Raw genomic sequence first — 27,749 nt, 5'->3', positions numbered from 1 at the left:
TCAGGATACCACAGGGTAGCTAGAGTCCATCAGACCTGTTAGATATCACAGGGTACGTAGCTAGAGTCCATCAGGATACCACAGGGTAGCTAGAGTCTATCAGACCTGTTAGATATCACAGGGTACGTAGCTAGAGTCCATCAGAATACCACAGGGTAGCTAGAGTCCATCAGACCTGTTAGATATCACAGGGTACGTAGCTAGAGTCCATCAGGATACCACAGGGTAGCTAGAGTCCATCAGACCTGTTAGATATCACAGGGTACGTAGCTAGAGTCCATCAGACCTGTTAAATATCACAGGGTACGTAGCTAGAGTCCATCAGACCTGTTAGATATCACAGGGTACGTAGCTAGAGTCCATCAGACCTGTTAGATATCACAGGGTACGTAGCTAGAGTCCATCAGACCTGTTAGATATCACAGGGTAGCTAGAGTCCATCAGACCTGTTAGATATCACAGGGTACGTAGCTAGAGTCCATCAGACCTGTTAGATATCACAGGGTACGTAGCTAGAGTCCATCAGACCTGTTAGATATCACAGGGTACGTAGCTAGAGTCCATCAGACCTGTTAGATATCACAGGGTACGTACCTAGAGTCCATCAGACCTGTTAGATATCACAGGGTATGTACCTAGAGTCCATCAGGATACCACAGGGTAGCTAGAGTCCATCAGACCTGTTAGATATCACAGGGTACGTAGCTAGAGTCCATCAGGATACCACAGGGTAGCTACAGTCCATCAGACCTATTAGATATCACACGGTACGTAGCTAGAGTCCAGCAGGATACCACAGGGTAGCTAGAGTCCATCAGACCTGTTAGATATCACAGGGTACGTAGCTAGAGTCCAGCAGGATACCACAGGTTAGCTAGAGTCCATCAGACCTGTTAGATATCACAGGGTACGTAGCTAGAGTCCATCAGACCTGTTAGATACCACAGGGTAGCTAGAGTCCATCAGACCTGTTAGATATCACAGGGTACGTAGCTAGAGTCCATCAGGATACCACAGGGTAGCTAGAGTCCATCAGACCTGTTAGATATCACAGGGTACGTAGCTAGAGTCCAGCAGGATACCATAGGGTTGCTAGAGTCCATCAGACCTGTTAGATATCACAGGGTACGTAGCTAGAGTCCATCAGGATACCACAGGGTAGCTAGAGTCCATCAGACCTGTTAGATATCACAGGGTACATAGCTAGAGTCCATCAGGATAGCACAGGGTAGCCAGAGTCCATCAGACCTGTTAGATATCACAGGGTACGTAGCTAGAGTCCATCAGGATACCACAGGGTAGCTAGAGTCCATCAGACCTGTTAGATATCACAGGGTACGTAGCTAGAGTCCATCAGACCTGTTAGATATCACAGGGTAGCTAGAGTCCATCAGACCTGTTAGATATCACAGGGTACGTAGCTAGAGTCCATCAGACCTGTTAGATATCACAGGGTACGTAGCTAGAGTCCAGCAGGATACCACAGGGTAGCTAGAGTCCATCAGACCTGTTAGATATCACAGGGTACGTAGCTAGAGTCCATCAGGATACCACAGGGTAGCTAGAGTCCATCAGACCTGTTAGATATCACAGGGTACGTAGCTAGAGTCCATCAGGATACCACAGGGTAGCTAGAGTTCATCAGACCTGTTAGATATCACAGGGTACGTAGCTAGAGTCCATCAGGATACCACAGGGTAGCTAAAGTCCATCAGACCTGTTAGATATCACAGGGTACGTAGCTAGAGTCCATCAGACCTGTTAGATATCACAGGGTACATAGCTAGAGTCCATCAGACCTGTTCGATATCACAGGGTACGTACCTAGAGTCAATCAGACCTGTTAGATATCACAGGGTACGTACCTAGAGTCCATCAGGATACCACAGGGTAGCTAGAGTCCATCAGACCTGTTAGATATCACAGGGTACGTAGCTAGAGTCCATCAGGATACCACAGGGTAGCTAGAGTCCATCAGACCTGTTAGATATCACAGGGTACGTAGCTAGAGTCCATCAGGATACCACAGGGTAGCTAGAGTCCATCAGACCTGTTAGATATCACAGGGTACGTAGCTAGAGTCCATCAGACCTGTTAGATATCACAGGGTACGTACCTAGAGTCCATCAGGATACCACAGGGTAGCTAGAGTCCATCAGACCTGTTAGATATCACAGGGTACGTAGCTAGAGTCCATCAGGATACCACAGGGTAGCTAGAGTCTATCAGACCTGTTAGATATCACAGGGTACGTAGCTAGAGTCCATCAGAATACCACAGGGTAGCTAGAGTCCATCAGACCTGTTAGATATCACAGGGTACGTAGCTAGAGTCCATCAGGATACCACAGGGTAGCTAGAGTCCATCAGACCTGTTAGATATCACAGGGTACGTAGCTAGAGTCCATCAGACCTGTTAGATATCACAGGGTACGTAGCTAGAGTCCATCAGACCTGTTAGATATCACAGGGTACGTAGCTAGAGTCCATCAGACCTGTTTGATATCACAGGGTACGTAGCTAGAGTCCAGCAGGATACCACAGGGTAGCTAGAGTCCATCAGACCTGTTAGATATCACAGGGTACGTAGCTAAAGTCCATCAGACCTGTTAGATATCACAGGGTACGTACCTAGAGTCCATCAGGATACCACAGGGTAGCTAGAGTCCATCAGACATGTTAGATATCACAGGGTACGTAGCTAGAGTCTATCAGGATACCACAGGGTAGCTAGAGTCCATCAGACCTGTTAGATATCACAGGGTACGTAGCTAGAGTCCATCAGGATAGCACAGGGTAGCTAGAGTCCATCAGACCTGTTAGATATCACAGGGTACGTAGCTAGAGTCCATCAGGATACCACAGGGTAGCTAGAGTCCATCAGACCTGTTAGATATCACAGGGTACGTAGCTAGAGTCCATCAGGATACCACAGGGTAGCTAGAGTTCATCAGACCTGTTAGATATCACAGGGTACGTAGCTAGAGTCCATCAGGATACCACAGGGTAGCTAAAGTCCATCAGACCTGTTAGATATCACAGGGTACGTAGCTAGAGTCCATCAGACCTGTTAGATATCACAGGGTACATAGCTAGAGTCCATCAGACCTGTTAGATATCACAGGGTACGTACCTAGAGTCAATCAGACCTGTTAGATATCACAGGGTACGTACCTAGAGTCCATCAGGATACCACAGGGTAGCTAGAGTCCATCAGACCTGTTAGATATCACAGGGTACGTAGCTAGAGTCCATCAGGATACCACAGGGTAGCTAGAGTCCATCAGACCTGTTAGATATCACAGGGTACGTAGCTAGAGTCCATCAGGATACCACAGGGTAGCTAGAGTCCATCAGACCTGTTAGATATCACAGGGTACGTAGCTAGAGTCCATCAGACCTGTTAGATATCACAGGGTACATAGCTAGAGTCCATCAGACCTGTTAGATATCACAGGGTACGTACCTAGAGTCAATCAGACCTGTTAGATATCACAGGGTACGTACCTAGAGTCCATCAGGATACCACAGGGTAGCTAGAGTCCATCAGACCTGTTAGATATCACAGGGTACGTACCTAGAGTCCATCAGGATACCACAGGGTAGCTAGAGTCCATCAGACCTGTTAGATATCACAGGGTACGTAGCTAGAGTCCATCAGGATACCACAGGGTAGCTAGAGTCTATCAGACCTGTTAGATATCACAGGGTACGTAGCTAGAGTCCATCAGAATACCACAGGGTAGCTAGAGTCCATCAGACCTGTTAGATATCACAGGGTACGTAGCTAGAGTCCATCAGAATACCACAGGGTAGCTAGAGTCCATCAGACCTGTTAGATATCACAGGGTACGTAGCTAGAGTCCATCAGACCTGTTAGATATCACAGGGTACGTAGCTAGAGTCCATCAGACCTGTTAGATATCACAGGGTACGTAGCTAGAGTCCATCAGACCTGTTAGATATCACAGGGTACGTAGCTAGAGTCCATCAGACCTGTTAGATATCACAGGGTAGCTAGAGTCCATCAGACCTGTTAGATATCACAGGGTACGTAGCTAGAGTCCATCAGACCTGTTAGATATCACAGGGTACGTAGCTAGAGTCCATCAGACCTGTTAGATATCACAGGGTACGTAGCTAGAGTCCATCAGACCTGTTTGATATCACAGGGTACGTAGCTAGAGTCCAGCAGGATACCACAGGGTAGCTAGAGTCCATCAGACCTGTTAGATATCACAGGGTACGTAGCTAAAGTCCATCAGACCTGTTAGATATCACAGGGTACGTACCTAGAGTCCATCAGGATACCACAGGGTAGCTAGAGTCCATCAGACCTGTTAGATATCACAGGGTACGTAGCTAGAGTCTATCAGGATACCACAGGGTAGCTAGAGTCCATCAGACCTGTTAGATATCACAGGGTACGTAGCTAGAGTCCATCAGGATACCACAGGGTAGCTAGAGTCCATCAGACCTGTTAGATATCACAGGGTACGTAGCTAGAGTCCAGCAGGATACCACAGGGTAGCTAGAGTCCATCAGACCTGTTAGATATCACAGGGTACGTAGCTAGAGTCCATCAGGATACCACAGGGTAGCTAGAGTCCATCAGACCTGTTAGATATCACAGGGTACGTAGCTAGAGTCCAGCAGGATACCATAGGGTTGCTAGAGTCCATCAGACCTGTTAGATATCACAGGGTACGTAGCTAGAGTCCATCAGGATACCACAGGGTAGCTAGAGTCCATCAGACCTGTTAGATATCACAGGGTACATAGCTAGAGTCCATCAGGATACCACAGGGTAGCTAGAGTCCATCAGACCTGTTAGATATCACAGGGTACGTAGCTAGAGTCCATCAGGATACCACAGGGTAGCTAGAGTCCATCAGACCTGTTAGATATCACAGGGTACGTAGCTAGAGTCCATCAGACCTGTTAGATATCACAGGGTAGCTAGAGTCCATCAGACCTGTTAGATATCACAGGGTACGTAGCTAGAGTCCATCAGACCTGTTAGATATCACAGGGTACGTAGCTAGAGTCCAGCAGGATACCACAGGGTAGCTAGAGTCCATCAGACCTGTTAGATATCACAGGGTACGTAGCTAGAGTCCATCAGGATACCACAGGGTAGCTAGAGTCCATCAGACCTGTTAGATATCACAGGGTACGTAGCTAGAGTCCATCAGGATACCACAGGGTAGCTAGAGTTCATCAGACCTGTTAGATATCACAGGGTACGTAGCTAGAGTCCATCAGGATACCACAGGGTAGCTAAAGTCCATCAGACCTGTTAGATATCACAGGGTACGTAGCTAGAGTCCATCAGACCTGTTAGATATCACAGGGTACATAGCTAGAGTCCATCAGACCTGTTAGATATCACAGGGTACGTAGCTAGAGTCCATCAGACCTGTTAGATATCACAGGGTACGTACCTAGAGTCCATCAGGATACCACAGGGTAGCTAGAGTCCATCAGACCTGTTAGATATCACAGGGTACGTAGCTAGAGTCCATCAGGATACCACAGGGTAGCTAGAGTCTATCAGACCTGTTAGATATCACAGGGTACGTAGCTAGAGTCCATCAGAATACCACAGGGTAGCTAGAGTCCATCAGACCTGTTAGATATCACAGGGTACGTAGCTAGAGTCCATCAGGATACCACAGGGTAGCTAGAGTCCATCAGACCTGTTAGATATCACAGGGTACGTAGCTAGAGTCCATCAGACCTGTTAGATATCACAGGGTACGTAGCTAGAGTCCATCAGACCTGTTAGATATCACAGGGTACGTAGCTAGAGTCCATCAGACCTGTTAGATATCACAGGGTACGTAGCTAGAGTCCATCAGACCTGTTAGATATCACAGGGTAGCTAGAGTCCATCAGACCTGTTAGATATCACAGGGTACGTAGCTAGAGTCCATCAGACCTGTTAGATATCACAGGGTACGTAGCTAGAGTCCATCAGACCTGTTAGATATCACAGGGTACGTAGCTAGAGTCCATCAGACCTGTTTGATATCACAGGGTACGTAGCTAGAGTCCAGCAGGATACCACAGGGTAGCTAGAGTCCATCAGACCTGTTAGATATCACAGGGTACGTAGCTAAAGTCCATCAGACCTGTTAGATATCACAGGGTACGTACCTAGAGTCCATCAGGATACCACAGGGTAGCTAGAGTCCATCAGACCTGTTAGATATCACAGGGTACGTAGCTAGAGTCTATCAGGATACCACAGGGTAGCTAGAGTCCATCAGACCTGTTAGATATCACAGGGTACGTAGCTAGAGTCCATCAGGATAGCACAGGGTAGCTAGAGTCCATCAGACCTGTTAGATATCACAGGGTACGTAGCTAGAGTCCATCAGGATACCACAGGGTAGCTAGAGTCCATCAGACCTGTTAGATATCACAGGGTACGTAGCTAGAGTCCATCAGGATACCACAGGGTAGCTAGAGTTCATCAGACCTGTTAGATATCACAGGGTACGTAGCTAGAGTCCATCAGGATACCACAGGGTAGCTAAAGTCCATCAGACCTGTTAGATATCACAGGGTACGTAGCTAGAGTCCATCAGACCTGTTAGATATCACAGGGTACATAGCTAGAGTCCATCAGACCTGTTAGATATCACAGGGTACGTACCTAGAGTCAATCAGACCTGTTAGATATCACAGGGTACGTACCTAGAGTCCATCAGGATACCACAGGGTAGCTAGAGTCCATCAGACCTGTTAGATATCACAGGGTACGTAGCTAGAGTCCATCAGGATACCACAGGGTAGCTAGAGTCCATCAGACCTGTTAGATATCACAGGGTACGTAGCTAGAGTCCATCAGACCTGTTAGATATCACAGGGTACATAGCTAGAGTCCATCAGACCTGTTAGATATCACAGGGTACGTACCTAGAGTCAATCAGACCTGTTAGATATCACAGGGTACGTACCTAGAGTCCATCAGAATACCACAGGGTAGCTAGAGTCCATCAGACCTGTTAGATATCACAGGGTACGTACCTAGAGTCCATCAGGATACCACAGGGTAGCTAGAGTCCATCAGACCTGTTAGATATCACAGGGTACGTAGCTAGAGTCCATCAGGATACCACAGGGTAGCTAGAGTCTATCAGACCTGTTAGATATCACAGGGTACGTAGCTAGAGTCCATCAGAATACCACAGGGTAGCTAGAGTCCATCAGACCTGTTAGATATCACAGGATACGTAGCTAGAGTCCATCAGAATACCACAGGGTAGCTAGAGTCCATCAGACCTGTTAGATATCACAGGGTACGTAGCTAGAGTCCATCAGACCTGTTAGATATCACAGGGTACGTAGCTAGAGTCCATCAGACCTGTTAGATATCACAGGGTACGTAGCTAGAGTCCATCAGACCTGTTAGATATCACAGGGTACGTAGCTAGAGTCCATCAGACCTGTTAGATATCACAGGGTAGCTAGAGTCCATCAGACCTGTTAGATATCACAGGGTACGTAGCTAGAGTCCATCAGACCTGTTAGATATCACAGGGTACGTAGCTAGAGTCCATCAGACCTGTTAGATATCACAGGGTACGTAGCTAGAGTCCATCAGACCTGTTTGATATCACAGGGTACGTAGCTAGAGTCCAGCAGGATACCACAGGGTAGCTAGAGTCCATCAGACCTGTTAGATATCACAGGGTACGTAGCTAAAGTCCATCAGACCTGTTAGATATCACAGGGTACGTACCTAGAGTCCATCAGGATACCACAGGGTAGCTAGAGTCCATCAGACCTGTTAGATATCACAGGGTACGTAGCTAGAGTCTATCAGGATACCACAGGGTAGCTAGAGTCCATCAGACCTGTTAGATATCACAGGGTACGTAGCTAGAGTCCATCAGGATAGCACAGGGTAGCTAGAGTCCATCAGACCTGTTAGATATCACAGGGTACGTAGCTAGAGTCCATCAGGATACCACAGGGTAGCTAGAGTCCATCAGACCTGTTAGATATCACAGGGTACGTAGCTAGAGTCCATCAGACCTGTTAGATATCACAGGGTAGCTAGAGTCCATCAGACCTGTTAGATATCACAGGGTACGTAGCTAGAGTCCATCAGACCTGTTAGATATCACAGGGTACGTACCTAGAGTCCATCAGGATACAACAGGGTAGCTAGAGTCCATCAGACCTGTTAGATATCACAGGGTACGTAGCTAGAGTCCATCAGAATACCACAGGGTAGCTAGAGTCCATCAGACCTGTTAGATATCACAGGGTACGTAGCTAGAGTCCATCAGGATACCACAGGGTAGCTAGAGTCCATCAGACCTGTTAGATATCACAGGGTAAGTAGCTAGAGTCCATCAGACCTGTTAGATATCACAGGGTACGTAGCTAGAGTCCATCAGACCTGTTAGATATCACAGGGTACGTAGCTAGAGTCCATCAGACCTGTTAGATATCACAGGGTACATAGCTAGAGTCCATCAGACCTGTTAGATATCACAGGGTACGTACCTAGAGTCAATCAGACCTGTTAGATATCACAGGGTACGTACCTAGAGTCCATCAGAATACCACAGGGTAGCTAGAGTCCATCAGACCTGTTAGATATCACAGGGTACGTACCTAGAGTCCATCAGGATACCACAGGGTAGCTAGAGTCCATCAGACCTGTTAGATATCACAGGGTACGTAGCTAGAGTCCATCAGGATACCACAGGGTAGCTAGAGTCTATCAGACCTGTTAGATATCACAGGGTACGTAGCTAGAGTCCATCAGAATACCACAGGGTAGCTAGAGTCCATCAGACCTGTTAGATATCACAGGATACGTAGCTAGAGTCCATCAGAATACCACAGGGTAGCTAGAGTCCATCAGACCTGTTAGATATCACAGGGTACGTAGCTAGAGTCCATCAGACCTGTTAGATATCACAGGGTACGTAGCTAGAGTCCATCAGACCTGTTAGATATCACAGGGTACGTAGCTAGAGTCCATCAGACCTGTTAGATATCACAGGGTACGTAGCTAGAGTCCATCAGACCTGTTAGATATCACAGGGTAGCTAGAGTCCATCAGACCTGTTAGATATCACAGGGTACGTAGCTAGAGTCCATCAGACCTGTTAGATATCACAGGGTACGTAGCTAGAGTCCATCAGACCTGTTAGATATCACAGGGTACGTAGCTAGAGTCCATCAGACCTGTTTGATATCACAGGGTACGTAGCTAGAGTCCAGCAGGATACCACAGGGTAGCTAGAGTCCATCAGACCTGTTAGATATCACAGGGTACGTAGCTAAAGTCCATCAGACCTGTTAGATATCACAGGGTACGTACCTAGAGTCCATCAGGATACCACAGGGTAGCTAGAGTCCATCAGACCTGTTAGATATCACAGGGTACGTAGCTAGAGTCTATCAGGATACCACAGGGTAGCTAGAGTCCATCAGACCTGTTAGATATCACAGGGTACGTAGCTAGAGTCCATCAGGATAGCACAGGGTAGCTAGAGTCCATCAGACCTGTTAGATATCACAGGGTACGTAGCTAGAGTCCATCAGGATACCACAGGGTAGCTAGAGTCCATCAGACCTGTTAGATATCACAGGGTACGTAGCTAGAGTCCATCAGACCTGTTAGATATCACAGGGTAGCTAGAGTCCATCAGACCTGTTAGATATCACAGGGTACGTAGCTAGAGTCCATCAGACCTGTTAGATATCACAGGGTACGTACCTAGAGTCCATCAGGATACCACAGGGTAGCTAGAGTCCATCAGACCTGTTAGATATCACAGGGTACGTAGCTAGAGTCCATCAGAATACCACAGGGTAGCTAGAGTCCATCAGACCTGTTAGATATCACAGGGTACGTAGCTAGAGTCCATCAGGATACCACAGGGTAGCTAGAGTCCATCAGACCTGTTAGATATCACAGGGTAAGTAGCTAGAGTCCATCAGACCTGTTAGATATCACAGGGTACGTAGCTAGAGTCCATCAGACCTGTTAGATATCACAGGGTACGTAGCTAGAGTCCATCAGACCTGTTAGATATCACAGGGTACGTAGCTAGAGTCCATCAGACCTGTTAGATATCACAGGGTAGCTAGAGTCCATCAGACCTGTTAGATATCACAGGGTACGTAGCTAGAGTCCATCAGACCTGTTAGATATCACAGGGTACGTAGCTAGAGTCCATCAGACCTGTTAGATATCACAGGGTACGTAGCTAGAGTCCATCAGACCTGTTTGATATCACAGGGTACGTAGCTAGAGTCCAGCAGGATACCACAGGGTAGCTAGAGTCCATCAGACCTGTTAGATATCACAGGGTACGTAGCTAAAGTCCATCAGACCTGTTAGATATCACAGGGTACGTACCTAGAGTCCATCAGGATACCACAGGGTAGCTAGAGTCCATCAGACCTGTTAGATATAACAGGGTACGTAGCTAGAGTCTATCAGGATACCACAGGGTAGCTAGAGTCCATCAGACCTGTTAGATATCACAGGGTACGTAGCTAGAGTCCAGCAGGATACCACAGGGTAGCTAGAGTCCATCAGACCTGTTAGATATCACAGGGTACGTAGCTAGAGTCCATCAGGATACCACAGGGTAGCTAGAGTCCATCAGACCTGTTAGATATCACAGGGTACGTAGCTAGAGTCCAGCAGGATACCATGGGGTTGCTAGAGTCCATCAGACCTGTTAGATATCACAGGGTACGTAGCTAGAGTCCATCAGGATACCACAGGGTAGCTAGAGTCCATCAGACCTGTTAGATATCACAGGGTACATAGCTAGAGTCCATCAGGATACCACAGGGTAGCTAGAGTCCATCAGACCTGTTAGATATCACAGGGTACGTAGCTAGAGTCCATCAGGATACCACAGGGTAGCTAGAGTCCATCAGACCTGTTAGATATCACAGGGTACGTAGCTAGAGTCCATCAGACCTGTTAGATATCACAGGGTAGCTAGAGTCCATCAGACCTGTTAGATATCACAGGGTACGTAGCTAGAGTCCATCAGACCTGTTAGATATCACAGGGTACGTAGCTAGAGTCCAGCAGGATACCACAGGGTAGCTAGAGTCCATCAGACCTGTTAGATATCACAGGGTACGTAGCTAGAGTCCATCAGGATACCACAGGGTAGCTAGAGTCCATCAGACCTGTTAGATATCACAGGGTACGTAGCTAGAGTCCATCAGGATACCACAGGGTAGCTAGAGTTCATCAGACCTGTTAGATATCACAGGGTACGTAGCTAGAGTCCATCAGGATACCACAGGGTAGCTAAAGTCCATCAGACCTGTTAGATATCACAGGGTACGTAGCTAGAGTCCATCAGACCTGTTAGATATCACAGGGTACATAGCTAGAGTCCATCAGACCTGTTAGATATCACAGGGTACGTACCTAGAGTCAATCAGACCTGTTAGATATCACAGGGTACGTACCTAGAGTCCATCAGGATACCACAGGGTAGCTAGAGTCCATCAGACCTGTTAGATATCACAGGGTACGTAGCTAGAGTCCATCAGGATAGCACAGGGTAGCTAGAGTCCATCAGACCTGTTAGATATCACAGGGTACGTAGCTAGAGTCCATCAGGATACCACAGGGTAGCTAGAGTCCATCAGACCTGTTAGATATCACAGGGTACGTAGCTAGAGTCCATCAGACCTGTTAGATATCACAGGGTAGCTAGAGTCCATCAGACCTGTTAGATATCACAGGGTACGTAGCTAGAGTCCATCAGACCTGTTAGATATCACAGGGTACGTACCTAGAGTCCATCAGGATACCACAGGGTAGCTAGAGTCCATCAGACCTGTTAGATATCACAGGGTACGTAGCTAGAGTCCATCAGAATACCACAGGGTAGCTAGAGTCCATCAGACCTGTTAGATATCACAGGGTACGTAGCTAGAGTCCATCAGGATACCACAGGGTAGCTAGAGTCCATCAGACCTGTTAGATATCACAGGGTACGTAGCTAGAGTCCATCAGACCTGTTAGATATCACAGGGTACGTAGCTAGAGTCCATCAGACCTGTTAGATATCACAGGGTACGTAGCTAGAGTCCATCAGACCTGTTAGATATCACAGGGTACGTAGCTAGAGTCCATCAGACCTGTTAGATATCACAGGGTAGCTAGAGTCCATCAGACATGTTAGATATCACAGGGTACGTAGCTAGAGTCCATCAGACCTGTTAGATATCACAGGGTACGTAGCTAGAGTCCATCAGACCTGTTAGATATCACAGGGTACGTAGCTAGAGTCCATCAGACCTGTTTGATATCACAGGGTACGTAGCTAGAGTCCAGCAGGATACCACAGGGTAGCTAGAGTCCATCAGACCTGTTAGATATCACAGGGTACGTAGCTAAAGTCCATCAGACCTGTTAGATATCACAGGGTACGTACCTAGAGTCCATCAGGATACCACAGGGTAGCTAGAGTCCATCAGACCTGTTAGATATCACAGGGTACGTAGCTAGAGTCTATCAGGATACCACAGAGTAGCTAGAGTCCATCAGACCTGTTAGATATCACAGGGTACGTAGCTAGAGTCCAGCAGGATACCACAGGGTAGCTAGAGTCCATCAGACCTGTTAGATATCACAGGGTACGTAGCGAGAGACCAGCAGGATACCACAGGGTAGCTAGAGTCCATCAGACATGTTAGATATCACAGGGTACGTAGCTAGAGTCCATCAGGATACCACAGGGTAGCTAGAGTCCATCAGACCTCTTAGATATCACAGGGTACGTAGCTAGAGTCCATCAGGATACCACAGGGTAGCTAGAGTCCATCAGACCTGTTAGATATCACAGGGTACGTAGCTAGAGTCCAGCAGGATACCACAGGGTAGCTAGAGTCCATCAGACCTGTTAGATATCACAGGGTACGTAGCTAGAGTCCATCAGGATACCACAGGGTAGCTAGAGTCCATCAGACCTGTTAGATATCACAGGGTACGTAGCTAGAGTCCATCAGAATACCACAGGTTAGCTAGAGTCCATCAGACCTGTTAGATATCACAGGGTACGTAGCTAGAGTCCATCAGGATACCACAGGGTAGCTAGAGTCCATCAGACCTGTTAGATATCACAGGGTACATAGCTAGAGTCCACCAGGATACCACAGGGTAGCTAGAGTCCATCAGACCTGTTAGATATCACAGGGTACGTAGCTAGAGTCCATCAGGATACCACAGGGTAGCTAGAGTCCATCAGACCTGTTAGATATCACAGGGTACATAGCTAGAGTCCACCAGGATACCACAGGGTAGCTAGAGGCCATCAGACCTGTTAGATATCACAGGGTACGTAGCTAGAGTCCAGCAGGATACCACAGGGTAGCTAGAGTCCATCAGACCTGTTAGATATCACAGGGTACGTAGCTAGAGTCCATCAGGATACCACAGGGTAGCTAGAGTCCATCAGACCTGTTAGATATCACAGGGTACGTAGCTAGAGTCCAGCAGGATACCACAGGGTAGCTAGAGTCCATCAGACCTGTTAGATATCACAGGGTACGTAGCTAGAGTCCATCAGGATACCACAGGGTAGCTAGAGTCCATCAGACCTGTTAGATATCACAGGGTACGTAGCTAGAGTCCATCAGGATACCACAGGGTAGCTAGAGTCCATCAGACCTGTTAGATATCACAGGGTACGTAGCTAGAGTCCATCAGGATACCACAGGTTAGCTAGATTCCATCAGACCTGTTAGATATCACAGGGTACGTAGCTAGAGTCCATCAGGATAACACAGGGTAGCTAGAGTCCATCAGACCTGTTAGATATCACAGGGTACGTAGCTAGAGTCCAGCAGGATACCACAGGGTAGCTAGAGTCCATCAGACCTGTTAGATATCACAGGGTACGTAGCTAGAGTCCAGCAGGATACCACAGGGTAGCTAGAGTCCATCAGACCTGTTAGATATCATAGGGTACGTAGCTAGAGTCCATCAGGATACCACAGGGTAGCTAGAGTCCATCAGACCTGTTAGATATCACAGGGTACGTAGCTAGAGTCCATCAGGATACCACAGGGTAGCTAGAGTCCATCAGACCTGTTAGATATCACAGGGTACGTAGCTAGAGTCCATCAGGATACCACAGGGTAGCTAGAGTCCATCAGACCTGTTAGATATCACAGGGTACGTAGCTAGAGTCCATCAGGATACCACAGGGTAGCTAGAGTCCATCAGACCTGTTAGATATCACAGGGTACGTAGCTAGAGTCCATCAGACCTGTTAGATATCACAGGGTACGTAGCTAGAGTCCAGCAGGATACCACAGGGTAGCTAGAGTCCATCAGACCTGTTAGATATCACAGGGTACGTAGCTAGAGTCCATCAGACCTGTTAGATATCACAGGGTACGTAGCTAGATTCCAGCAGGATACCACAGGGTAGCTAGAGTCCATCAGACCTGTTAAATATCACAGGGTACGTAGCTAGAGTCCATCAGACCTGTTAGATATCACAGGGTACGTAGCTAGAGTCCATCAGACCTGTTAGATATCACAGGGTACGTAGCTAGAGTCCATCAGGATACCACAGGGTAGCTAGAGTCCATCAGACCTGTTAGATATCACAGGGTACGTAGCTAGAGTCCATCAGGATACCACAGGGTAGCTAGAGTCCATCAGACCTGTTAGATATCACAGGGTACGTAGCTAGAGTCCAGCAGGATACCACAGGGTAGCTAGAGTCCATCAGACCTGTTAGATATCACAGGGTACGTAGCTAGAGTCCATCAGGATACCACAGGGTAGCTAGAGTCCATCAGACCTGTTAGATATCACAGGGTACATAGCTAGAGTCCAGCAGGATACCACAGGGTAGCTAGAGTCCATCAGACCTGTTAGATATCACAGGGTACGTAGCTAGAGTCCATCAGGATACCACAGGGTAGCTAGAGTCCATCAGACCTGTTAGATATCACAGGGTACGTAGCTAGAGTCCATCAGGATACCACAGGGTAGCTAGAGTCCATCAGACCTGTTAGATATCACAGGGTACGTAGCTAGAGTCCATCAGGATACCACAGGGTAGCTAGAGTCCATCAGACTAGTTAGATATCACAGGGTACGTAGCTAGAGTCCATCAGGATACCACAGGGTAGCTAGAGTCCATCAGACCTGTTAGATATCACAGGGTACGTAGCTAGAGTCCATCAGGATACCACAGGGTAGCTAGAGTCCATCAGACCTGTTAGATATCACAGGGTACGTAGCTAGAGTCCATCAGACCTGTTAGATATCACAGGGTACGTAGCTAGAGTCCAGCAGGATACCACAGGGTAGCTAGAGTCCATCAGACCTGTTAGATATCACAGGGTACGTAGCTAGAGTCCATCAGGATACCACAGGGTAGCTAGAGTCCATCAGACCTGTTAGATATCACAGGGTACGTAGTTAGAGTCCATCAGGATACCACAGGGTAGCTAGAGTCCATCAGACCTGTTAGATATCACAGGGTACGTAACTAGAGTCCATCAGGATACCACAGGGTAGCTAGAGTCCATCAGACCTGTTAGATATCACAGGGTACGTAGCTAGAGTCCATCAGACCTGTTAGATATCACAGGGTACGTAGCTAGAGTCCAGCAGGATACCACAGGGTAGCTAGAGTCCATCAGACCTGTTAGATATCACAGGGTACGTAGCTAGAGTCCATCAGACCTGTTAGATATCACAGGGTACGTAGCTAGAGTCCATCAGACCTGTTAGATATCACAGGGTACGTAGCTAGAGTCCATCAGGATACCACAGGGTAGCTAGAGTCCATCAGACCTGTTAGATATCACAGGGTACGTAGCTAGAGTCCATCAGGATACCACAGGGTAGCTAGAGTCCATCAGACCTGTTAGATATCACAGGGTACGTAGCTAGAGTCCAGCAGGATACCACAGGGTAGCTAGAGTCCATCAGACCTGTTAGATATCACAGGGTACGTAGCTAGAGTCCATCAGACCTGTTAGATATCACAGGGTACGTAGCTAGAGTCCATCAGACCTGTTAGATATCACATGGTACGTAGCTAGAGTCCATCAGACCTGTTAGATATCACAGGGTACGTAGCTAGAGTCCATCAGGATACCACAGGGTAGCTAGAGTCCATCAGACCTGTTAGATATCACAGGGTACGTAGCTAGAGTCCAGCAGGATACCACAGGGTAGCTAGAGTCCGTCAGACCTGTTAGATATCACAGGGTACGTAGCTAGAGTCCATCAGACCTGTTAGATATCACAGGGTACGTAGCTAGAGTCCATCAGACCTGTTAGATATCACAGGGTACGTAGCTAGAGTCCATCAGACCTGTTAGATATCACAGGGTAGCTAGAGTCCATCAGACCTGTTAGATATCACAGGGTACGTAGCTAGAGTCCAGCAGGATACCACAGGGTAGCTAGAGTCCATCAGACCTGTTAGATATCACAGGGTACGTAGCTAGAGTCCATCAGACCTGTTAGATATCACAGGGTACGTAGCTAGAGTCCAGCAGGATACCACAGGTTTATGTATTTGGTCATTGCAATGGAACCAATGGAAAAAGTCCCAAAAGCCCAAACTCCAAGCTATGCCACCCCACGTTGACCTGTGCATTTGACCCCAGTATAGAGTCCATACTGACCTGTGTTGACCTGTGTATTTGACCCCAGTATAGAGTCCATACAGACCTGTGTTGACCTGTGCATTTGACCCCAGTATAGAGTCCATACTGACCTGTGTTGACCTGTGTATTTGACCCCAGTATAGAGTCCATACAGACCTGTGTTGACCTGTGCATTTGACCCCAGTATAGAGTCCATACTGACCTGTGTTGACCTGTGTATTTGACCCCAGTATAGAGTCCATACTGACCTGTGTTGACCTGTGCATTTGACCCCAGTATAGAGTCCATACAGACCTGTGTTGACCTGTGCATTTGACCCCAGTATAGAGTCCATACTGACCTGTGTTGACCTGTGTATTTGACCCCAGTATAGAGTCCATACTGACCTGTGTTGACCTGTGCATTTGACCCCAGTATAGAGTCCATACAGACCTGTGTTGACCTGTGCATTTGACCCCAGTATAGAGTCCATACTGACCTGTGTTGACCTGTGTATTTGACCCCAGTATAGAGTCCATACTGACCTGTGTTGACCTGTGCATTTGACCCCAGTATAGAGTCCATACTGACCTGTGTTGACCTGTGCATTTGACCCCAGTATAGAGTCCATACTGACCTGTGATGACCTGTGTATTTGACCCCAGTATAGAGTCCATACTGACCTGTGTTGACCTTTTTATTTGACCCCAGTGTAGAGTCCATACTGACCTGTGTTGACCTGTGCATTTGACCCCAGTATAGAGTTCATACAGACCTGTGTTGACCTGTGCATTTGACCCCAGTATAGAGTCCATACTGACCTGTGTTGACCTGTGCATTTGACCCCAGTATAGAGTCCATACTGACCTGTGTTGACCTGTGTATTTGACCCCAGTATAGAGTCCATACTGACCTGTGTTGACCTGTGTATTTGACCCCAGTATAGAGTCCATACTGACCTGTGTTGACCTGTGCATTTGACCCCAGTATAGAGTCCATACAGACCTGTGTTGACCTGTGCATTTGACCCCAGTATAGAGTCCATACTGACCTGTGTTGACCTGTGCATTTGACCCCAGTATAGAGTCCATACTGACCTGTGTTGACCTGTGCATTTGACCCCAGTATAGAGTCCATACTGACCTGTGTTGACCTGTGCATTTGACCCCAGTATAGAGTCCATACTGACCTGTGTTGACCTGTGCATTTACCCCAGTATAGAGTCCATACTGACCTGTGTTGACCTGTGCATTTGACCCCAGTATAGAGTCCATACTGACCTGTGTTGACCTGTGCATTTGACCCCAGTATAGAGTCCATACTGACCTGTGTTGACCTGTGCATTTGACCCCAGTATAGAGTCCATACAGACCTGTGTTGACCTGTGCATTTGACCACAGTATAGAGTCCATACTGACCTGTGTTGACCTGTGCATTTGACCCCAGTATAGAGTCCATACTGACCTGTGTTGACCTGTGCATTTGACCCCAGTATAGAGTCCATACTGACCTGTGTTGACCTGTGTATTTGACCCCAGTATAGAGTCCATACTGACCTGTGTTGACCTGTGTATTTGACCCCAGTATAGAGTCCATACTGACCTGTGTTGACCTGTGCATTTGACCCCAGTATAGAGTCCATACAGACCTGTGTTGACCTGTGCATTTGACCCCAGTATAGAGTCCATACTGACCTGTGTTGACCTGTGTATTTGACCCCAGTATAGAGTCCATACTGACCTGTGTTGACCTGTGTATTTGACCCCAGTATAGAGTCCATACTGACCTGTGTTGACCTGTGTATTTGACCCCAGTATAGAGTCCATACTGACCTGTGTTGACCTGTGTATTTGACCCCAGTATAGAGTTCATACTGAACTATTTTTAATGTATCTGCCTGATGGTACCATGGAACCAAATGGGAAAGTCCCCAAAAGTGTCAATTCCAGCTCACCTCAAATACTTTTCAAATGAGCTACTTGACACAGAGATGGAAGAGGAAGCCAGACATTTCATAAAGCTCCTTTTTTGGGGTTCATATACAGTCGATTAACTAAGTAGACCAGACGACAGAGCCAGCTGCTATTGCATTGGTGCCTATGGGAGAACACCCCTTAAGTAGACTGGAACTGTCAGAGGGAGAAGAGAAAAAAAATCTATGGTAAATGGCCTGAGTAAGACATCTTCATTTATCCACCATCTTTGTTTGACCTATGTCTTTTACCTATGTCATCCATGGCCTCTTCTTCTCTGTCTATGACCCCTAGCTACAGGGTACATCATTATGAACAAGGCAGTTTAACCCACTGTTCCTAGGCCTTCATTGAAAATAATATTTTTTTCTTAACTAACTTGCCTATTTAAACAAAGGTAAAATACAAAATATATATATATATATACAGTGCACACATAAAAAAAAGGAATCTGACACAAACTTAAACTACTTACCTGGTAAGCCAATCACAGGCTTTGTTGTTATGAAGGCCACACCAGTAAAGTTGTCCTTCCAATAAAAGGAATCTAGTTACACAACTTTAAAAAAAAAGTTTTTTAAAAAATTGATGAACACTAGAGGGCAGTGCAGGACAAATTCTCTCAGAATTAATGATATAAATATATATATTTGTCCTGCACTGCCCTCTAGTGTTCATCTATGTAACGTCTCCTCTCAGTGTGTGACGCAAGTCTAAAAGGTCCTGTAACGTCTGTTGTTAACTCTCTCTCCCATTGTTCATCAGAGAAAGAGAGTTGTGTTAACTGATCTCTCTGATTAGTCTATTATAACTTAACTTTCATAACTTTACATTTTTTAAAGTTGTGTAACCATTTAGATTCCTTTTATTGGAGGGACAACTTTACTGGTGTGGCCTTCATAACAACAAAGCCTGTGATTGGCTTACCAGGTAAGTAGTTTAAGTTTATGTCAGATTCCTTTTTCTTTTATGTGTGCACTGATCGAAAAAGAATCCAATCCAATCTGAAGGCCCTGTGCAGGGAAACAAGGCCTACCAGTTACCTAGTAGGTTGCCTAGGGTTACAAAGGGTCTATACTTTTCAAACACACCTCACTGATTTCTTTGGTCAAAATGTATCTAATTCGATACAGTCCTAAACTAGTCTGTACCAGTGGTTTTCAACCTTTTTGGGTTATTGTACCACCAAATGAATGTACCCCTCCATGTGCATTTTATCAGTAGGCCTATGGCAGTGGAGGCTGCTGAGGGGAGGATGGCTCATAATAATGACTGGAATGTGGTCAATGGACTGGTATCAAACACATGAAAGACGTGGTGGTTTCCATGGTTTCCATGTGCTTGATACCACTCCATTTGCTCCAGTCCAGATATTATTATGAGCTGTCCTCCCATCAGCAGCCTCCACTGGCCTATTGTCTCATGAGTCTTCTCAGTTACCCCCCTGTAGATAGGCCAAGGTCCTAGTACACCTGGTTGTGAACCACTGGTCTATTTATTTATTTAACCTTTACTTAACTAGGCAAGTCAGAAAGAACAAATTATTATTTACAATGACGGTCTACCCTGGCCAAACCCTAACCCTGACGACGCTGGACCAATTGTGTGCCGCCCTATGGGACTCTCAATCACGACCAGTTGTGATACAGCCTGGAATCGAACCCGGGTCTGTAGTGACGCCTGTAGCACTGAGATGCCGATCCACTCCGTAGCCCCTAATCTATACTACAGTGTGTGCACATGTGTCTCTCAATGTGTAGCTTAAATAAAATGTCACAATATAACAACCAATATGTTAATCTTATTGAAATATAAAATAAAAGTATCTATCCAAGTTATTCCTTGAATGAAAATGTTAGACAGGAGAGCATCCCCCAGGGTTCCGCCCACTACTTTAACCGGAAGTTTAGCTTTTGTTGTCACACTGGAAGAAAATGGCTGCTGCTGTGAGTTTTTTTTCAATGAAGGCACTGAAATAATATCTTGTTTCTTGCATTGGAGTTACGATCTATAATAATGAAACTCGTAAGGCAAGTCCATATTCTAATGTTTAAGATTGAAGCTTCTTCATGCGTTTGTGTCTCAGCCGTTGTATTGCTAGCTAACTTTGGCAGCTTCCCAAGAAGCAAGCTAGCGATGCTAACGTTAGCCGGCTAGCCAGCCAGCGAGCTTGTTGCTGTGAACAGATCGCCTGTCTGTGAGCATAAAACTATCATCAAGTTAACTGGGTTTCATTAAAAACAACGCTGTTCCGTCATAGTGTATGGATAGAAACTGGGTGACATTTCACAGCCATATATATTGTGCATCATTAAGTTGATTATTTGCGAAATCGCCATACGAACATAGTTATATATTATTTAACACTTACCAACCCGATCAAACTGTCGGTGCCTGTCGTTTTGCTGCTGCTGTTGACTGTGTGTAGACTAGGTTTAACCCGGGCCGTGTGTGTGTGTGTGTACAGGGTTTGAATGGTCGCTATATGGAGGTGACGGTGTGGGGCTAAGGACAGCTAAGTCTCCTGCTGACCATCACTCATCCAAATACCGGTTGGCAGACCACAATGGTAAGCATCCCTTCCACTAACCCTCTGTCCATCTACCCCTTAATATATATATATATATCCATCTGTTTATCCCTCTATCCATTGATTTGTCTATCTGTCGATCCAGCACTCTGTTTGTCTATCTACGAACACTAACGGATGACTACTGTTCTATTTGCAGCAACACGTTTTGGAATATGCATTGGATCGGGCTGAGGTAAGACTTTGTCTATTTATTCTGCATGAACAAGGTGATTTCAAGTGTGTGTGTGTGTGTGTGTCTATAGGTGTTCATGCATATACATCTGACGTTGATGCATTTCATCTTCTTCAGTACATTGTTGAAAGTGCTCGTCAAAGGCCAGCGAAGAGGAGAGCCTCATCCGGAGGGAAGAAGAGTTTATACCAGAAACTATACGAGCTGTACATCGAAGAGTGTGACAAAGAACCAGAGCTCAAGGTAACCAGGTAGAAGTCAAGAGTAGGTCGTGTAGAAAGCATTTGACAGACCTAATCATTGGACCCATTGACCTGTAGCTTGTGTTCATTAGGGCACACTGTAGCAAAACATGTTTTGTAACAGAAAACGAAAGCCAGGGTTCTTATTGGACAAGTTCACATCAGAAGCTACGTAGGAATGTTGAATTGAATCATTATTTGTAAACCAATACCATTTATTGTTATTAATGATTTCCTGTTATGTGTAGAAGCTGCGTAGGAATGTGAACCTGCTGGAGAAGCTAATGTGTCAAGAGTCAGTGTCGAGTCTGGTCGTCAACCTCTACCCTGGCAACCAGGGATACTCCCTCATGCTCCGCGGCAAGAATGGATCTGGTGAGAGCCCTATCGATCAGTCACTCTATCAATTTATCAAATATTCAAAATTAAGTTATTTGTCATGCAACATGTAGCAAAGATACTTGGCTTAAAAACCCCAAGAGGCCCAAGGTAAACTCTGTCCTGCATAAATCACTGCTATGTAGCTAGTATTGTAAGCTCAGCCAAAAAAGAAACGTCTTCTCACTGTCAACTGCGTTTATTTTTTAGCAAACTTAACATGTAAATATTTGTATGAACAAAACAAGATTCAACAACTGAGGCATAAACTGATCAAGTTCCACAGACATGTGACTAACAGAAATGGAATAATGTTTTCCTGATCAAAGGGGGGGTCAAAATCAAAAGTAACAGTCAGAATCTGGTGTGGCCACCAGCTGCATTATGTACTGCAATGCATCTCCTCCTCATGGACTACACCCGATTTGCCAGTTCTTGCTGTGGGATGTTACCCCACTCTTCCACCAAGGCACCTGCAAGTTCCCGGACATTTCAATGGGAATGGCCCTAGCCCTCACCCTCTGATCCAACAGGTCCCAGACGTGCTCAATGGGATTGAGATCTGGGCTCTTCGCTGGCCATGGCAGAGCACTGACATTCCTGTCTTGCAGGAAGTCACGCACAGAACGAGCCGTATGGCTGGTGGCATTGTCATGCTGGAGGGTCAGGACGAGCCTGCAGGAAGGGTACCACATGAGGGAGGAGGATGTCTTCCCTGTAACGCACAGTGTTGAGATTGCCTGCAATGACAACAAGCTCAGTCCAATGATGCTGTGACACACCGCCCCAGACCATGACGGACCCTCCACCTCCAAATCGATCCCGCTCCAGAGTACAGGCCTCTGTGTAGCGCTCATTCCTTCAACGGTGACCACCACCCCGGTGAGACAAAACCGCGACTTGTCAGTGAAGAGCACTTTTTCCCAGTCCTGTCTGGTCTAGCGACGGTGGGTTTGTGCCCATAGGCGACGTTGTTGCCGGTGATGTCTGGTGAGGACCTGCCTTAACAACAGGCCTACAAGCCCTCAGTCCAGCCTCTCTCAGCCTATTGCGGACAGTCTGAACACTGATGGAGGGATTGTGCGTTCCTGGTGTAACTCAGGCAGTTGTTGTTGCCATCCTGTACCTGTCCCGCAGGTGTGATGTTCGGATGTACCAATCCTGTGCAGGTGTTGTACCGATCCTGTGCCACTGCGAGGACGATCAGCTGTCCGTCCTGTCTCCCTCCCTCATAGGCGTCTCATAGTACAGACATTGCAATGTATTGCCCTGGCCACATCTGCAGTCCTCGTGCCTCCTTGCAGCATGCCTAAGACACGTTCATGCAGATGAGCTGTAGTAGTAACAGGGTGTTTCTACGGGGCTGTAGTAGTAACAGGGTGTTTCTACAGGGCTGTAGTAGTAACAGGGTGTTTCTACGGGGCTGTAGTAGTAACGGGGTGTTTCTACAGGGCTGTAGTAGTAACAGGGTGTTTCTACAGGGCTGTAGTAGTAACAGTGTGTTTCTACAGGGCTGTAGTAGTAACAGGGTGTTTCTACAGGGCTGTAGTAGTAACAGGGTGTTTCTACAGGGCTGTAGTAGTAACAGGGTGTTTCTACAGGGCTGTAGTAGTAACAGGGTGTTTCTACGGGGCTGTAGTAGTAACAGGGTGTTTCTACAGGGCTGTAGTAGTAACAGGGTGTTTCTACAGGGCTGTAGTAGTAACAGGGTGTTTCTACAGGGCTGTAGTAGTAACAGGGTGTTTCTACAGGGCTGTAGTAGTAACAGGGTGTTTCTACAGGGCTGTAGTAGTAACAGTGTGTTTCTACGGGGCTGTAGTAGTAACAGGGTGTTTCTACAGGGCTGTAGTAGTAACAGGGTGTTTCTACAGGGCTGTAGTAGTAACAGGGTGTTTCTACAGGGCTGTAGTAGTAACAGGGTGTTTCTACAGGGCTGTAGTAGTAACAGGGTGTTTCTACAGGGCTGTAGTAGTAACAGGGTGTTTCTACGGGGCTGTAGTAGTAACAGGGTGTTTCTACAGGGCTGTAGTAGTAACAGGGTGTTTCTACAGGGCTGTAGTAGTAACAGGGTGTTTCTACAGGGCTGTAGTAGTAACAGGGTGTTTCTACAGGGCTGTAGTAGTAACAGTGTCACTTTGTTTGATAGACTATTCAACTGCCTAATGATGACAGTCTCTCTCTCCCCCATCTCTCTCTCTCCCCCATCTCCCTCTCTCTCCGCCATCTCTCTCTTTCCTCCCTCCCCCCTCTCTCTGTAGACTCTGAGACGATCCGTCTGCCGTATGAGGAAGGCCAGCTGTTGGAGTACCTGGATGCTGAGGAGCTTCCTCCTATCCTGGTGGATCTCTTAGAGAAGTCCCAGGTGTGTGTGTTCCCTCTAACCCTCTGTCTCCTTGTCTCCTCTCTGACTCCTTGTCCCCCCTCTGACTCCTTGTCCCCCCTCTGACTCCTTGTCCCCCCTCTGGCTCCTTGTCCCCCCTCTGGCTCCTTGTCCCCCCTCTGACTCCTTGTCCCCTCTCTGGCTCCTTGTCCCCTCTCTGGCTCCTTGTCCCCCCTCTGACTCCCTGTCCCCCCTCTGGCTCCCTGTCCCCCCTCTGGCTCATTGTCCCCCCTCTGGCTCCTTGTCCCCCCTCTGGCTCCTTGTCCCCCCTCTGGCTCCTTGTCCCCTCTCTGGCTCCTTGTCCCCTCTCTGACTCCTTGTCCCCTCTCTGACTCCTTGTCTCCTCTCTGGCTCCTTGTCTCCTCTCTGGCTCCTTGTCTCCTCTCTGACTCCTTGTCTCCTCTCTGACTCCTTGTCTCCTCTCTGATTCCTTGTCTCCTCTCTGACTCCTTGTCCAGGTGAACATCTTCCACTGTGGCTGTGTGGTAGCTGAGGTCCGAGACTACAGACAGTCTGGCAACACTAAGATGCCCTCCTTCCAGAGCAGACACGTCCTGCTACGGCCCACCATGCAGGTAGGAACTAGCACTGCGTTCTAGAACCATAGAAGAGGTAGAGCAGACACCATGCAGGTAGGAACTAGCACTGCATTCTAGAACCATAGAAATAGAAGAGGTAGAGCAGACACCATGCAGGTAGGAACTAGCACTGCATTCTAGAACCATAGAAATAGAAGAGGTAGAGCAGACACCATGCAGGTAGGAACTAGCACTGCGTTCTGGAACCATAGAAATAGAAGAGATAGAGCAGACACCATGCAGTTAGGAACTAGCACTGTGTTCTGGGGCCATAGACATAAAAGAGGTAGAACAGACACCATGCAGGTAGGAACTAGCACTGCGTTCTGGAACCATAGACATAAAAGAGGTAGAACAGACACCATGTAGGTGAGAACCATGAGGGGAGATAGTTGGTTTCTATGTTAGGGTGGCGGTGGTCATATGTAATCAGAATGATCGATCCTTACACCGTTGATACTATATTCTGACCTTTGACCTCCCCAGACACTGATCTGTGATGTCCATGCCATGACCAGTGACCACCACAAATGGACTCAGGTGAGTTGCCGAGGTCAAACAAACCTGATCACACCATCAAGATGGTAATACTGTTCTCTTTCCTCTCCTCCTTTCATCTTCCCTTATCACCTGCCTCTCCCCTCTTCATCGATCTCCTCCCCTCGCTCCCCCTCTCCTCTCTCCCATCTCCTCTCTCCCCCCTACTCTCTCCCCCTCTCCTCTCTCCCACTCTCCCCTCTCCTCTCTCCTCTCTCCCCTCCAGGATGATAAGTTCCAGTTGGAGAGCCAGTTACTGCTGGCCACAGCTGATCCTCTGTGTCTGGATCCATCTATCTCTGTCACCTGTACAGCCAACCACCTGCTCTATAACAAGCAGAAGATGAACACTCACTCTATGAAACGGTACACACAGAGAGACACACAGAGAGACACCGAGAGAGACCTGCAGACACAGAGAGAGACCTGCAGACACAGAGAGAGACCTGCAAACACAGAGAGAGACCAGCAAACACACAGAGAGAGACCTGCAGACACAGAGAGAGACCTGCAGACACAGAGAGAGACCTGCAGACACACAGAGAGAGACCTGCAGACACAGAGAGAGAGACCTGCAGACACACAGAGAGAGACCTGCAGACACACAGAGAGAGACCTGCAGACACAGAGAGAGACCTGCAGACACAGAGAGAGACCTGCAGACACAGAGAGAGACCTGCAGACACAGAGAGAGACCTGCAGACACAGAGAGAGACCTGCAGACACAGAGAGAGACCTGCAAACACACAGAGAGAGACCTGCAGACAGAGAGAGAGACCTGCAGACACACACACACAGAGAGTGACCCGCAAACACACACAGAGAGAGACCCGCAAACACACACAGAGAGAGACCCGCAAACACACAGAGAGAGAGACCCGCAAACACACAGAGAGAGACCCGCAAACACACAGAGAGAGACCCGCAAACACACAGAGATACCTAAAAACACACATAGAGATACCTAAAAACACACAGAGAGATACCTAAAAACACACAGAGATACCTAAAAACACACAGACGGATACCTAAAAACACACAGAGATACCTAAAAACACACAGAGATACCTAAAAACACACAGAGAGATACCTAAAAACACACAGAGAGATACCTAAAAACACACAGAGAGATACCTAAAACACACAGAGATACCTAAAACACACAGAGATACCTAAAAACACACAGAGATACCTAAAAACACACAGAGATACCTAAAAACACACAGAGAGAGACCTAAAAACACACAGAGAGAGACCTAAAAACACACAGAGAGAGACCTAAAAACACACAGAGAGAGACCTAAAAACACACAGAGAGAGACCTAAAAACACACAGAGAGAGACCTAAAAACACAGAGAGAGACCTAAAAACACACAGAGATACCTAAAAACACACAGAGATACCTAAAAACACACAGAGATACCTAAAAACACACAGAGAGAGACCTAAAAACACACAGAGAGACCTAAAAACACAGAGAGAGACCTAAAAACACAGAGAGAGACCTAAAAACACAGAGAGAGACCTAAAAACACACAGAGAGACCTAAAAACACACAGAGATACCTAAAAACACACAGAGATACCTAAAAACACACAGAGATACCTAAAAACACAGAGAGAGATACCTAAAAACACAGAGAGAGAGACCTAAAAACACACAGAGATACCTAAAAACACACAGAGAGAGACCTAAAAACACACAGAGAGAGACCTAAAAACACACAGAGAGAGACCTAAAAACACACAGAGAGAGACCTAAAAACACACAGAGAGAGACCTAAAAACACACAGAGAGAGACCTAAAAACACACAGAGAGAGACCTAAAAACACATAGAGAGAGACCTAAAAACACACAGAGAGAGACCTAAAAACACACAGAGATACCTAAAAACACACAGAGAGAGACCTAAAAACACACAGAGAGAGACCTAAAAACACACAGAGAGATACCTAAAAACACACAGAGAGAGACCTAAAAACACACAGAGAGAGACCTAAAAACACACAGAGAGAGACCTAAAAACACACAGAGAGAGACCTAAAAACACACAGAGAGAGACCTAAAAACACACAGAGAGAGACCTAAAAACACACAGAGAGAGACCTAAAAACACACAGAGAGAGACCTAAAAACACACAGAGAGACCTAAAAACACACAGAGAGACCTAAAAACACACAGAGAGACCTAAAAACACACAGAGAGAGACCTAAAAACACACAGAGAGAGACCTAAAAACACACAGAGAGAGACCTAAAA

The 27,749-nt window shown here is 46.8% G+C and overlaps 2 protein-coding genes across 20 annotated transcripts in view; one reads left to right on the top strand and one right to left on the bottom strand.

The window, feature by feature from the left end:
• Positions 1-27,749, bottom strand: part of LOC139388601 (regulatory factor X-associated protein) — a 1,150,577-nt gene that overhangs the window by 992,260 nt on the left and 130,568 nt on the right. The gene's annotated exons all lie outside the window — the stretch shown is intronic.
• The window catches only part of LOC139387836 (SPT20 homolog, SAGA complex component), a 43,616-nt gene continuing 36,368 nt past the window's right edge, over positions 20,502-27,749 (top strand). For 6 of the 19 annotated variants that reach the window (XM_071134104.1, XM_071134102.1, XM_071134107.1 and 3 more), the window contains exons 1-9: positions 20,529-20,637; positions 21,075-21,176; positions 21,337-21,372; positions 21,490-21,615; positions 21,863-21,989; positions 24,251-24,354; positions 24,831-24,947; positions 25,437-25,490; positions 25,714-25,853. In XM_071134104.1, the coding sequence (XP_070990205.1) occupies positions 21,174-21,176; positions 21,337-21,372; positions 21,490-21,615; positions 21,863-21,989; positions 24,251-24,354; positions 24,831-24,947; positions 25,437-25,490; positions 25,714-25,853 (707 nt within the window). In that variant the 5' untranslated portion in view covers positions 20,529-20,637; positions 21,075-21,173. Of the gene's footprint in view, positions 20,638-21,074; positions 21,177-21,336; positions 21,373-21,489; positions 21,616-21,862; positions 21,990-24,250; positions 24,355-24,830; positions 24,948-25,436; positions 25,491-25,713; positions 25,854-27,749 lie in introns of all 19 variants that reach the window. The other 13 variants (XM_071134100.1, XM_071134114.1, XM_071134103.1 and 10 more) reach the window with 8 other exon arrangements.

Source organism: Oncorhynchus clarkii, chromosome 29 (assembly GCF_045791955.1).
Source record: "Oncorhynchus clarkii lewisi isolate Uvic-CL-2024 chromosome 29, UVic_Ocla_1.0, whole genome shotgun sequence".
Classification (NCBI taxonomy): Eukaryota; Metazoa; Chordata; class Actinopteri; order Salmoniformes; family Salmonidae; genus Oncorhynchus; species Oncorhynchus clarkii.
Note: the sequence above shows the minus strand (reverse complement) of the source record. Positions and strands in the feature narration are given on the sequence as shown.